Source organism: Aethalodelphis obliquidens, unplaced genomic scaffold (assembly GCF_003676395.1).
Source record: "Aethalodelphis obliquidens isolate GAN/ISIS:26980383/991018 unplaced genomic scaffold, ASM367639v1 scaffold4, whole genome shotgun sequence".
In the NCBI taxonomy this organism is placed as follows: domain Eukaryota; kingdom Metazoa; phylum Chordata; class Mammalia; order Artiodactyla; family Delphinidae; genus Aethalodelphis; species Aethalodelphis obliquidens.
The window spans coordinates 19651933-19666177 of record NW_020837948.1 but is presented as its reverse complement, the minus strand read 5'-3'; the positions used below and the strand labels follow the sequence as shown (position 1 = coordinate 19666177).

General features: G+C 37.1%; 1 protein-coding gene across 4 annotated transcripts in view; it reads left to right on the top strand.

Annotated features, from left to right (window-relative positions):
• Positions 1 to 14245, top strand: part of DMXL1 (Dmx like 1) — a 133353-nt gene that overhangs the window by 13290 nt on the left and 105818 nt on the right. For all 4 annotated transcript variants that reach the window (XM_027099571.1, XM_027099563.1, XM_027099578.1 and 1 more), the window contains exons 2-3: positions 8448 to 8573; positions 11655 to 11726. In XM_027099571.1, coding sequence (XP_026955372.1) covers positions 8448 to 8573; positions 11655 to 11726 — 198 coding nt within the window. The remainder of the gene's footprint in view (positions 1 to 8447; positions 8574 to 11654; positions 11727 to 14245) is intronic.

The window sequence follows — 14245 nt, the reverse complement described above, 5'->3', positions numbered from 1 at the left end:
GCTGGATCTTGTCTCTCTAGTGGGCAGGTTCACGTCTGGTGGTGTGTTTTGGGGTGTCTGTGGCCTTATTATGATTTTAGGCAGCCTCTCTGCTAATGGGTGGGGTTGTGTTCCTGTTTTGCTAGTTGTTTGGCATAGGTTTTCCAGCCTTGTGGCTTGCTGGTTGTTGAGTGAAGCTGGGTGCTGGTGTTAAGATGGAGGTCTCTGGGAGATTTTCGCCGTTTGATATTATGTGGAGCTGGGAGGTCTCTTGTTGACCAGTGTCCTGAAGTTGGCTCTCCTACCTCAGAGGCAGAGCCCTGCCTCCTGGCTGGAGCACCAAGAGCTTTTCATCCACACGGCTCAGGATAAAAGGGAGAAAAAGTAGAGGGAATTAATAGAAGTATGAGGAAAGAAAGAAGGAAAGGAGGGTAGGAAGGAAGGAAGAAAGAAGCAAAGAAGGAAAGAAGGCAAGAAGGAAAGAAAGGAGGGAGGGAGGAAGGAAGGAAGGAGGGAAAGAAGGAAAAAAGACAGAAAGAAAGAAGATACAGTAAAAATAAAATAAAGTATAATAAAGTTATTGAATTAAAAAATTCTTATTTAGAAAAAAAAAGGGACGGATAGAACCTTAGGACAAATGTTGGAAGCAAAGCTATACTGACAAAATCTTACAGAGAAGCATACATATACACCCTCACTAAAAGAGGTAAAGGGGGAAAAATCATAAATCTTGCTGTCAGAGACCACCTCCTCAATTTGGGATGATTCGTTGTATAAAGGAGGGAAGGAAGGAAAGAAAGAAAGAAAGGAAGAAAGAAAGGACGAAGGTAAAGTATAATAACGTTATTAAAATTGATTATTAAGAAAAAAATTTTAAGAAAAAACCATGGACGGATAGAACCCTAGGACAAATGGTGGAAGCAAGACTATACAGACAAGATCTCACACAGAAGCATACACATACACAGTCACAAAAAGAGGAAAAGGGAAAAAATCATAGATCTTGCTCCTAAAGTCCACTTCCTTAATTTGGGATGATTGGTTGTCTATTCAGGTATTCCACAGATGCAGGGTATATCAAGTTGATTGTGGAGCTTTAATCCGCTGCTTCTGAGGCTGCTGGGAGAGATTTCCCTTTCTCTTCTTTGTTCTCACAGCTCACAGGGGCTCAGCTTTGGATTTGGCCCTGCCACTGCGTGTAGGTCGCTGGAGGGCGTCTGTTTTTTGCTCAGACAGGATGGGGTTAAAAGAGCCGCTGATTCGGGGGCTCTGGCGCACTCAGGCCGGCGGGGAGGGAGGGGCACGGAGTGCGGGGCGGGCCTGCGGTGGCAAAGGCCGGCGTGACTTGCACCAGCCTGAGGCCCGCTGTGCGTTCTCCCGGGGAAGTTGTCCCTGGATCCCGGGAACCTGGCAGTGGCGGGCTGCACAGGCTCCGCGGAAGAGGGGTGTGGAGAGTGACCTGTGCTCGCACACAGGCCCCTTGGTGGCGGCAGCAGCAGCCTTAACGTCTCCCGCCCTCCTCTGGGGTCCGCGCTTTTAGCCGCAGTTTGCGCCCGTCTCTGGATTCCGCGCTTTCAGCCGCGGCTCGCGCCCGTCTCTGGATTCCGCGCTTTCAGCCGCGGCTCGCGCCCGTCTCTGGGGTCCGCGCTTTCAGCTGCGGCTCGCGCCCGTCTCTGGGGTCCGTGCTTTCAGCTGCGGCTCGCGCCCGTCTCTGGGATTCGCGCTTTTAGCCGCGGCTCGCGCCCGTCTCTGGAGTTCCTTTAAGCAGCGTTCTTAAACCCCTCTCCTCACGCCCCAGGAAACAAAGAGGGAAGGAAAAGTCTTCTGCCTCTTCGGCAGGTGCAGACTTTTCCCCGGACTCCGGACTCCCTCCCGGCTAGCTGTGGTGCACTAACCCCTTCAGGCTTTGTTCAAGCCGCCAACCCCAGTCCTCTCTCTGCGCTCCGTCCGAAACCGAAACCCGAGCCTCAGAGCCTCAGCTCGCAGCCCCGCCCGCCCTGGTGGGTGAGCAGAGAAGCCTCTCGGGCTGGTGAGTGCCGGTCGGCACCGATCCTCTGTGCGGGAATCTTCCCGCTTTGCCCTCCGCACCCGTTGCTGTGCACTCCTCCGCGGCTTCGAAGCTCCCCCCTCCGCCTCCCGCAGTCTCCGCCCGGGAAGGGGCTTCCTAGTGTGTGGAAACTTTTCCTCCTTCACAGCTCCCTCCCACTGGTGCAGGTGCCGTCCCTATTCTTTTGTCTCTGTTTTTTCTTTTTTTCTTTTGCCCTACCCAGGTATGTGGGGAGTTTCTTGCGTTTTGGGAGGTCTGAGGTCTTCTGCCAGCCTTCAGCAGGTGTTCTGTAGGAGCTGTTCCACGTGTAGATGTATTTCTGGTGTATCTGTGGGGAGGAAGGTGATCTCCGCGTCTTACTCTTCCGCCATCTTCCGCCTTCACCATACTGTTTTGATTTTTATAGCTTTGCAACATGGTTTGAAATAAGGAAATGTGATGGTTCCAGCTTAGTTTTTCTTTAAGATTGCTTTGGCTATTTGGGGTCTTCTGTGGTTCCATGTGAATTTTAGGATTTTTTTTTTCCCTATGTGAAAAATGCCACTGGAATTTTGATAGAGATTACATTGAATCTATAGATGGTTTTGTGTAGTATGGACATTTCAACAATATTAATTCTTCCAGTCCAAGAACAGAAAATGTCTTTTCATTTATTTGTGTTGTCAGCTTCTTTAATCAATGTCTTACAGTTTTCTGTGTACAAGACTTTTCACCTTGGTTACATTTACTCTTAAGTATTTTATTTTTGATGCTATTGTAAATTGGATTTTCTTAATTTCTTTTTTGAATAGTTTATTGTTAGCATATAGAAATGCAGTTGATTTTTGTATGTTGATTTTGTATTCTGCAGTTTTGCTGAGTTCATTTCTTAGTTCTAACAGTTTTTTGGTGGAATCTTTAGGGTTTCTATATGTAATATCTTGTCTTCTGCAAACAGACAATTTTACATCTTCCGTTCTGATTCGAATGCCTTTTATTTCTTTTTCTTGCCTAATTGCTCTGGCTAGGACTTGCAATATTATGTTGAATAGAATTGGTGGGAGTGTGTGCATCCTTGTCTTTTTCCTGATCTTAGAGGAAAGCTTTTAGCTTTTTATCATTGAGTATATTAGCTATAAGCTTGTCATATATGGCCTTTATGGAACCATCCTTGCATCCCAGGGGTAAATCCCACTTGATTATGGTATAAGATCTTTTTAATGTGCGCTTGAAATCAGTTTGCTAGTATTTTGTTCAAGATTTTTGCATCTATATTCATCAGGGAAATTGGCCTGTAATTTTCTTTTCTTATAGTGCCTTGTGTAGCTTTGGTATAACGGTAATGTTGACCTTGTTAAATGGCCTCTTCAGTTTTTTGGAAGGGTTTGACAAGGATTGGTGTTAATTATTCTTTAAATGTTTGGTAGAATTCACTGGTAAAGCCAACTGGTCCTGGGCTTTTATTTGTTGGGAAGTTTTGATTACCTTATCAATTAGTGTATTATATTTTCTCAGTTTTCTAAAAGAGTAAATATTGATAGTGATAACCCACACAAACTAAAGCTCTTGGGGAGGGAGAAGCTAGGGTGGTTATCCTCAGTATTTTCTTAAGTGTACAAAGGATTACTGAAACCAGAGAGTTTGAGAACCATTGCTTTATAGTATTCCATTGTATGATTATACTGCAGTTTTTTTTTTAACTTTTTATTTTACATTGGAGTACAGTTGATTAACAATGTTGTGTTAGTTTCAGGTGTACAACAAAGTGATTCAGTTATAAGTATCTATTCTTTTTCAAATTGTTCTCCCAATTAGGTTGTTACAGAATATTGAGCAGAGTTCCCTGTGCTATACAGTAGGTCATTGGTGGCTATCCATTTAAAATATATATACTACAGTTTATTTATGCATTCTATTATATGTTTGAGTTGGTTCTACTTTGGAGCTTTTATGAATAGCTATGAATGTTCTTGTACATGTCTCTTAGTGTACATATAGACACATTTCTGTTGGGTATAAACTTAGAGGTAGAATTGCTGGATCATTGAGTGTGCCTGTGTTTACCTTTCCAAAGTAGTGGGACCATTTTATTTTACATTCGTATCAGCAGTTATGGGAATTCTGGTTGCTTTACATCCAAAGAAGTCATTTTTAATTATAGGAAGAAATTAGGGGACAGTTATTAAATTCACATCATGTTTATTTATAAGGCATTGTATGGCAGCATAGCAGAAGGAGTAAGAGCATGTTCTTTCCCATTAGTTATAACTTGCTTTCAGTCTCATTTGTGTCTGATACTAGCTCTGAGACTTGAGCCAATTACTCTATCTAAGTTCGAGTTTCCTTATCAGTAAAATGGATTGATTATAGTAAATATCTCACAGGATTTGTTGTGAGGATTAAATGGGATACCAGTGAAAAGCACTTAGCATTTGGCCCTGTCAAGAAGAAAAAATAGGCTCAGATGACTACAGTGAATGAAAGATAGAGGAAAGCACAAAAAAGTGCCCCCCTCCCCGCCCCCATCTCTTTTTCTGGCTGTTTATTTGTATCCTTTATCACACTGGTAAGCATAAGTGTTTCCCTGAGTTCTTCGCACTGTTTTAGCAAATAAATCCAAGGGGGAAGAGGTCATGGGAACCTTTGACTGGGACAGAAGTTGTGGGTAATCTGAGGACCTACTATTTGTGATTAGCATCTGAAGTGGAGGGCAGTCTCAGTTAAGGCTGAGCCCTTAACTTGTGGGATCTGATGCTATCTCCAGGCAGATAGTGTCAGGACTGAGTTAAATTGTAGGATACTCAGTTGGTGTCACATAATTGCTTGCTTGGTGTGGTTAAAACCCCCCCCCCCATATCTGTTGTCAGAAGTGTTGTGAATGTGGTAATAATGTGAGAGCAAAGGAGAAACACGGGAGGAAGACTAGTTTTTTCCTTCTCACTCTCCAAGGCTGCAAACGTATAGTCAAATTCTGTGTTCATAAGTTACTTAGTTCCTTCCTGCCTTCTTTCTTTCAGTGTAGATATAGTATTTGTTTGAAATGTACTTAGTTCCTTTGTTTCACCTCCCCCCCATTCTGATTGATTTAAATCAATTTTTTGAATATGTATGATGTTAACGTGTTTCAAAAGTCATAACTAGTGTCCACTGGTAGATGAATGGATAAAGGTGTGTGTGTGTGTGTGTGTGTATACATGTATACACACACAGTAGAATATTACTCAGCCATAAAAAAAGAATGGAATCTTGCCATTTGTGACAATATGTGTGGACCTGGAGGGTATTATGCTAAGTGAAGTAAGTCAGACAAAGACAAATACCGTATGATTTCACTTACATGTGGAATCTAAAAAACAAAACAAATGAACAAACAGCAGAACGGTAACAGACTCATAGATACAGGGGACAAATGTGGTTGCCAGAGCGGAGGGAAGGGGGAGGTGGGAGTGATAAGTGAAATAGGTAAGGGAGATTAAGAAATAGAGACTTCCAGTTACAAAATAAATGAGTCATGGGCATTAAATGTACAGCATGGGGAATATAGTCAATAATACTGTAATATCTTTGTATGGTGACACATAATAACTAGACTTAATGATGATCACTTTATAATGTATGGAAATGTAGAATCACGGAGTTGTGCACCTGGAACTAACAGAGTGCTGTAGGTCAGTTATACTTCAATTTTAAAAAGAAGTCGTGAGTATATAAAAAGTTATACTCAGAAGTGTTATTCTTTGCTTCCACTTCATCTTCTCCCCTTTTGTAGGTATCCAACTTCATTTTTCCCTAGTTTTATTCTCCCTTTGTTCCTTTTTGTAGCAAGCCAGGTACACGTGTTTTATTTTCCTTGTTCCTTACACACAAAAAATTGCCATATATGCTCTTTTCTACTTTTTTTTTTCACTTTATAATATCCCCTAGAAATCACTCCAAGTCAGTTCATAGATTTCTTCCTCATTCTTTTTATAGCTGTTTAATACTCCATCGTGGCTATGTACCACAGTTTATTCAACCAGTATTCTGTGCACAGCAGGATTTTTAAGGAGATGTTTACACATTCTGGAAAATGATTAAGAAATGGAACAAAACACAAATAGAGTTTGAGTCTCTAATGCATTTTATATTTAATTAGTCAAATAAACTATAAAAATTAAAATTCTGTAGTCAAGAAAACCAGAAGTTGTTTTTATTATAAGCCCCAAGGATAATAGTAAACTGATGAACTGTAAACTGCAGTTCGTTATATTTGTTTTTTGGTTTTTCCCCATTTACCAGTTTATTGCCATCCATTAGTTATAACTCTGAAAGAAGAAAGTGAGGACTAAATGACAGAGATATTCCAGATGAAGATCAATAATTTTTATTCAATTTAAAGTTTGCCAAAACTAGGGATAGATAGCTTTGCACCTTCTAGTGCCGTCACTAAGGAAAAATTAACTGACAGGCAGTGATAGTATAATAGCAGCAGCAAAAGAACAAGGGTAATCCAGAACTGGATAAGTCTTTGAATGATCAAGGTTTATTTGTATTATAAGTTGGCATCTTTCTATAGGGATAGATGTTTATTTCTGAGGTAACTTTGCATTTATCAAGTTTATAAATGTTTAATACTTGTTGAAATAAACAGTAATTTTGTGAGGTACTTCAGGATTCATGTAGACTTAATTCAGGAAAACTTAGAGTCCTGATTGACAAAAATAGGTGCAACACAATATCTGTAAGTAGATATATAATTGCAGGTAAACAAAAAGAAGGCAAAGTTATGAACACATTTTAAAATATATATATATATATTCTAGTTAATGGAAACTGAAAAAATTTTGTTTAGTGAGGAGGAAATCTACATTGTAAACATTCCAAATTTAATACAGTATTTTGGTAAACAGTGACAATCAGTATTTTATCAAAATATAATATTCAGGAGAAAATCAGTTTCTAAAATATTAAGGTATTTTAGAGTATTGTTAATGACATTTTTCATAAATTAGATTTTGGAATTTATTCTGGCTGTTAGTCTTGTGACAAGCCTTATGATCCTATTGTGGATATTTACACCTAGGTGAGCAGACCATCATGAGGTTTTTTGTTTGTTTACTGAGCCAGTTTTTTCCACTGTGTGGCACTAGTAGAAACAGACTTGATTTCCCCTAATTCCTTTTAGGAAAATTCCAGACAAGCATGCTTAACTAGGGAAGTTCCTGTTCTGACATCAAAATAGCACTAGATCAAAAATCAAGAGATCAGAGTTCTCAAGCCCACTCTGCCACTAAGAAGTTGTCGGCCAATTTAGGCCTCATTTTCTTGTTGATAATGTGAGCAGATTTATTTGTATGTTCTTTCAAGTCCCTTTTCTAATATTTTTTGGTAGCTTGTACAGAACCATTTTGGCTTTGGTAGGAATTACGGTCATGAAGTATATATTAAGTATAATATTTTTTACATTAAGTAAGGTGTATGTATATGTGCAAAAGTGATGAGAAAGTAAAGAATTACTAAAATTTTAAGAACTTAGGATGGAAAGCAGTTTGTGATAGATATTTTATTTTCAGAATTATGCTGCATGTAAATTCTAGGACGACAGCCACGTACTCTTAAATGGAAGAAACTCCTGTGATCTAAGAGCAGAGAACAAGATAAACTTGAACCCTACTTTTTCGTCTTGGACCTTAACTTGTAGTAATGGAAATGGATAACAAGCAAGATATTTACAAATTGTGGTATATGCTATGAAGAAGAAAAAGAGTAGTGTGATGGAAAGTAATTAGGGGAGGGGGGAAGAATATTGATCAATATGAGTATATTCAGGAACTGAGACATGAATGTTGAAAAGAAGCTAGTTAGACAAAGACCAGGCAGATAGAAGGAAGGTAAACCACCTTGAGGTGAAAAAAGATTGTTACGCCCAAGAAACAGAAAGAAGGGCAATGTAAGGGCAGGAGCCAATTGAGGGAATGAAAGAGTAGCTTGAGATGGATTTGGGGAATTAGGACAATCATTTAGGGCATTGACATTGATAAGAAGTTGAGATTTTATTCCAAGTGCGATGAGGAAACTATTGAAGGGAAAATTACTTGGTGTAATAAACATTTTTAAAAGATCACTCTTGTCTGTGTGTGGAAAGGAATTAGAGGGAAGCAAGAATGGAAGCAGTCAGAGTATAAACAATAATGCAGGAGAGAGATTATGGTAGTTTAGATAAGGGCAGTAGCATTCAGTGGAGATGGAAAAAGTGAAAGGAATTGGTATATATTTTGCAGAAAGGACTGACTGATGGGACTATATATGGGAGGTAAGGGGAATATTCTCAAATAATAAAGATTTTTTAAAATATTTAAAATTAGTCTGTTAATATTTAATGCCAGTGTTATACATGATAAATATTTTCTTGACAATTTTATCATTTTTATTTTACTTTGTTCATTTTTTTCTTTGTTTTTAGGCTTATGCCTCTGGATGTGACATTGTTATACTGGGAAGTGATTTTGAAAGACTGCAAATAATCCCAGGAGCTAAACATGGAAATATTCAAGTAGGATGTGTAGATTGTTCAATGCAACAAGGCAAGGTTTGTAATCTTGTGGTGATATGAGATTTGTTTTGAATATGGTTTTTGTAAGTATAGTCTCTGAAGTATCTATTTCCTATTGAATTAGAGACTTGCTGTGTTTCCAAGACAATGTAGCTACAGATTTCTTTGGCTCTCTAAGATGCACTCTAGAGAACAAAATTCCTGACTCAGATGTATCTTAGAGATTGTCAGGAATTCTGTTCTCATATAATCTTGAAATATAGCATAGTTTTCTCCATGAATTGACAAACAAATGTAATATTACCTGTAGAATAGGTGTAAAGCTTACTTATTTAAAAATTGATTGGATTGAGGGAAAGGAATGACAATAAACTTCAGTCTATTTAGAAATAAACCCTGAAAAGAAATTGTTGTCAGCGTCCTTTTTCGTCTGTAAACAGGTAGTTATCTCCTTGTAACTTCTAGATAAACTTTGTACAAAAATGAACATAAATTGATAATTTTTTAAATAATTTATTCCAAGTCTATAAGAAAAATGAAAAATTTAATTTGAACTTCTGTTTACACATGGAAAGTATAAAGTTACCTTGAAAGTAAAAAAGCAACAAAAACAAAAGAAACAGGGCATGGGCTTCCCTGGTGGCGCAGTGGTTGAGAGTCCGCCTGCCAATGCAGGGGACGCGGGTTCGTGCCGCAGTCCGGGAAGATCCCACATGCCGTGTGGAGCGGCTGAGCCTGTGAGCCATGGACGCTGAGCCTGCGCATCCGGAGCCTGTGCTCCGCAACGGGAGAGGCCATAACAGTGAAAGGCCCGCGTACCGCAAAAAAAAAAAAAAAAAAAAAGAAACAGGGCATATGATTTAACATCAGGTTAAATACAGTTCTGTATCGTACCAGAGTTGGGAGAGTTATAACTTATAGGCAGTATAGTGTATAGCTTAATATAGCACCATATAGGCATAGATGACCAGGCCTAGGTACAGTTGCAGCTAGACTAGGCTGAACTTTGCAAATTTAATTTTTTTGGTAGATACTTAATTCATGTATATTGTTTGTGATTCTACCAGAACATTTTGTGTGAGAAATCAAAATGGGCCCAACCTTATTTTTTTTAATGTAATCATTCCTAATAAGGCTGCCATTCTGAAAAGTTACTTCTTGGGACCTAGTTTAAAGATACTCGTAACAAAGGAGTTTCAACTCTTGTAGTCTTTGCCTACTTTTTGGACTACTGTTCTTTTTGTTATTCCTGTGTTCCTTCCTTTCAGTAGAGTTACAGGTATCTCATCTGTCTTTCTTTTTTTCATGCCTTTCATTCTCACTGTACTACGAAAGTGGTTTTTATTATGGAATGCTAAAAATCCTTGAGACTTTTTTCCCTTTCTCTTCATGTTTGTTTGATCTCGTAGCTCTGTAGTTCTGTAATCTTGATTGTATATAAAAACTTACTTATACCATTTAGATTCACATAGGGCTTGTTAATGTTGGAAATCTAATTTTAGAAATTTTTAATATGAGTTATCTTTTAATCTATATTACATGAAATCCAGGTTAGAATGAAGAGGTCATTTGGTTTTATAATTATTCTAATAAAGGGTAAATTTCCTTTGTTTTACAGATAGCAGTATACTCAAATGATTCCTTAAGGTATCAAGACGAAAATTTGTAGATTTTGGTACTTGGGATTTCTGTTTACCTTTTAGAAGGAAATGCTTCTTGATACCATAGGCATCAATATTTTATCATTACTGTTTTTTTATTTGTAGTACTACCAGATTAATTTTCCTAAGAAAATTCATCTGCATTTGACTTGTTATTGATTTCCTTAAAACCATTCTTAGTTTCTCATGAACTTAGAAAAGTTCAAATTGTTCACCTTGGTTGGAGACCTTATTTAACCCACTCACACTTGCCTTTTTGGCCTCATGTCCATTATTTCTCTCTTCTGCCTGGGCTGGTGCTCAGTCACCTCCCAACATACTTTACCTCTTTTAATATTTACACTCGTGGGGACTTCCCTGGTAGTCCAGTGGTTAAGACTCCACACACCCAATGCAGGGGCCCCAGGTGCAATCCCTGGTCAGGGAACTAGATCCTGCATGCGGCAACGAAGATTTCACGTGCCGTGACTACGACCCGGAGCAGCCAAATAAATAAATATTAAAAAAAAAAGATGTACACTTGTGTTCATACTATGCCCTATTTCTAAAATTGAACACTCACTGCAGTTTGAAATTCTATCCACGTTTAAAGGCGCAAACTAAATACTCCCAGGTGAAGTCAGTGCAGATGATTTCTACCTTCTAAGATCTCCTCAGAACACTTTAAAATATCCATTGAAAGTTTTTTTTTCCATATGTATGTTACATCCTCATTTCTTACTGTCTTCACTAGATTATATGTTCTTATTTTTATCCCTGATCATTCATTCTATCTATATATCTGTCTGATTTCTGATGTTTTGATGTTCTTCATTTGTGACTCACTCAAGCTATAGTAGTAGCTACCTTATAAAACAGAGCCAGCAAGGGTTATGCTTCATTGATTTAAGAGTAAATATTTGAAAGTTACTCAAATAAAATAGAATATTGAAAAAAATATACTCCTTAGAGAGTTTACAAAGGAATAGATCTAAGTTTCACTTCTAAAAAGTTAAATATACACTGACAGAATTCTGAACTTTGAAGACAGATAACCTAAAAACTTGATTTTTAAGTCACGTCAAATTCCATACTTGACAAGGAATACATCAATACATTTTCTTCTGTGAGGAAGGGAATTAACATTTACTATGCATCTTATATAGATAATTCTTTTCCAGATGCTTTACAAATGTTATTTCAACACTCAAAATAATCCTATTAGGAAGATAGTGTTATATATACTGTAAATATAGATAGAAACTAAGGTTCAGAGAGCTTAACTTGCTGGTACACAGTGACAGCACTGGAATTCTGATCCAGATATGGTAGTCCCCAAAATTGACATTCTCAAGTATTGGTGAAAGAAATTTTGTGTTGGGTATTTTTTAAGTTATACTGTTAATTTCTTTTGTTCTTTTGATTCATAAGTAAGTTAACATATCCATAAGTTTTCTTTCTTTTTTCTTTTTAAAAGATTGCAGCATCCTATGGAAATGTTGTATCTGTTTTTGAACCAGTTAACCTACCGAAGCAAAAGAAAAATTTGGTCAGTAATTCATCTTTTTCTCTTAGAAATGAAAATGTGTTGTGTATTAAAATATACCATTTTTAGAGTACAAAATTAGAGTGATCACATAAATCAGTATAAATTATACACTAATTAAAGACGTGTTAAATACCACTTCCTTATTAAAGATGTATGTTTCATTGAAGTAGAATTAAACTAAATTGTGCATATGAATTATCTTGAAATGCTTTTCTTTTTTTCCATCTATCATTTTTTTCTTTTATTAAGTATTTGAAGAGTCAACAACTTGAAACTTGTTAGTTACTTTATTGCTAGTGGCAAACATCATTGTCCAGTCATATGTGGCACTTGTTCTTTGTTTCTGTGATCTACTTTTAGGTAGTTTTTCTGCTTTATATATTTTGTTCTTAAAGTGACATGTTTTAATTGCAAAGTCTTAACCTACCCCCTGAACTTACTTTCTTGCACTTATTATATCATGTAATAATTGTTAGTGGGTCAGTGAATTTTTTTTTAATAAAGAAATTATATTCAGAAATAGTTCCTGAGAGTTGGTTAAAACTTTATAATTTATAAATATTGAGGTTATGTAGTAGATTTCTTGGGTGTTTAGATGCTCTTAAAGATAACAGTCAGAACAGGCTGTTTTATCCATTTCTACTGAAGGTTAAGCTAGTGATTTGAACCATGTGGAAGAAGATCAGCATGGTGTGGTCTAAAGAGCATTGTAGTAGGAGTCATAGGACTGGTTTATTTCTCTGCTGCTCTGTAGCTATTGAAACTAAGCAGGTCAACCTTAAGAGGCTCTTTGCTCAATTCTGAAATTGGTTAATGTTTGTTTATTTTTGATGTCAAAGACTGTGGAAATGTGTTAAATGTAAAGAATTAAACAGTGTGTCAACAATAGATTTACCTTATATATCTTTTAATAGCTTTCATTTCATTTTCACTTAGCTCATTAGTATCTTACAAATTCCCTCTGACTTAGTTGGGTAGCCGTTACTTCTTTTTTATAAATAAGGCAGCAGAGACCCCAAAATAAGTGACTTGAGCAATGAAACAGCTATTGAGCTCCAGAACTAAGAGAGAAACTAGTTGTCTTGATTCCTGGGTGTGAGCATTCTTTTTCCCTACCTTGTGTTAATGAAAAATATTTTCTCTGGGTTAATTGATATCCATTTTAAAATTTCATGGAAGGAGAGTCCACAGTTTTCTCCTCATTTCTATTTGTGTTTATATATTACCTAATGAATCCAGTGTTAGAGGCTCTCACACCCTTATGAGTTAGTAACTGATAGCACTAAAAACAAATTTTAAAGGTGGTTGCTCCATCCAAAACACTGTATTTCAAATAATACTCAATAAGTATTTGTTGAATGAAATAGCTGACTTTAAAAAAAAGTCAGTTTGTTATGTTAAAATGCCTTTATTGATAAGGGTACAATTGAGAATTTCAGGTTTTGCCCATTTTCTCTAATTATAATTGTTTAATATAATAGTGTAAAAAATTCAATAAGAAGAGGCTTGTTTATTGGTAGGCAGCACTGACTTTGCAGAGAGGGTGAAAAAAAAGCCTGATGAATAAAGGGAAAACTGGATCAAATGGAAAAATCATAAACTTGGAAGATGCACAAAATCTTGAATTCCAGGATATAGTCTCAGAGAATCCTTAGAGCCTCATAAAAAATATTATATTCTTTTATTTGTACATTCTGGAATATTCTTTTAAGATGGTGGTTCTTCACAAGAGGTACACTTCAGAATCACTAGTTGATACGTGTGTCCATATCCTGCCCTGAGGAATTCTAAATGTGTAGGTGTGGGATTGTGCCTGTGTGCTTGTACATATAGATCTAGAGGGAGTTCTGATGTGTGCTGTGATTGAGAGCCATTCCTGCAGGATAGTGTTTCATAAAAGCATATTCTGCAGGCCACCTGTATCAGAATCACCTGGAGATGTTGGTTTAAAGTACAGATTTCCTGTGCCCAGTTCTGGACCTTTTGAATCTGAACCTTTGGGCATGGGTCTTGAGCATTTGAATTTTTAATAAACATCTTAGACTGTTTTCATACTAAAGTATGGGAACGACTACATTAAGATAGTGTTTATGGATCTCAATGTATTAGAGGTTAGAGAAGTCAACTTAGTAGGCCACAACCTGAATTTAAAAGAAAATGAAATATAATAGAAAATGTTAAGAGTGCATCACATGTATTAAGGGTGAACTTAGATTGCACTTATGTGTGTGTATGTGTGTTTGTTCTGGGTTATAGTGCAACATGTATTTCTTACTGGTTTGCAGGTTTAAAAAGTTTGGAAAATATTGCTTTAAGGAATGAAAAGCCCTTAAATTATGTAATGTAAGGGAAGTGTTAACATCTCTTATTCTGAATTTTCACACATAACCGTACGCCCTCAGATGAAGATGAAACTTTATAGAGGAGGAATCCTCAAATAGCAGACACAGACATATTTAAAATTAAACCTTTGTAACTATAATAATAATAAAGTAATAATTATAACTTTAAAAGGCTGA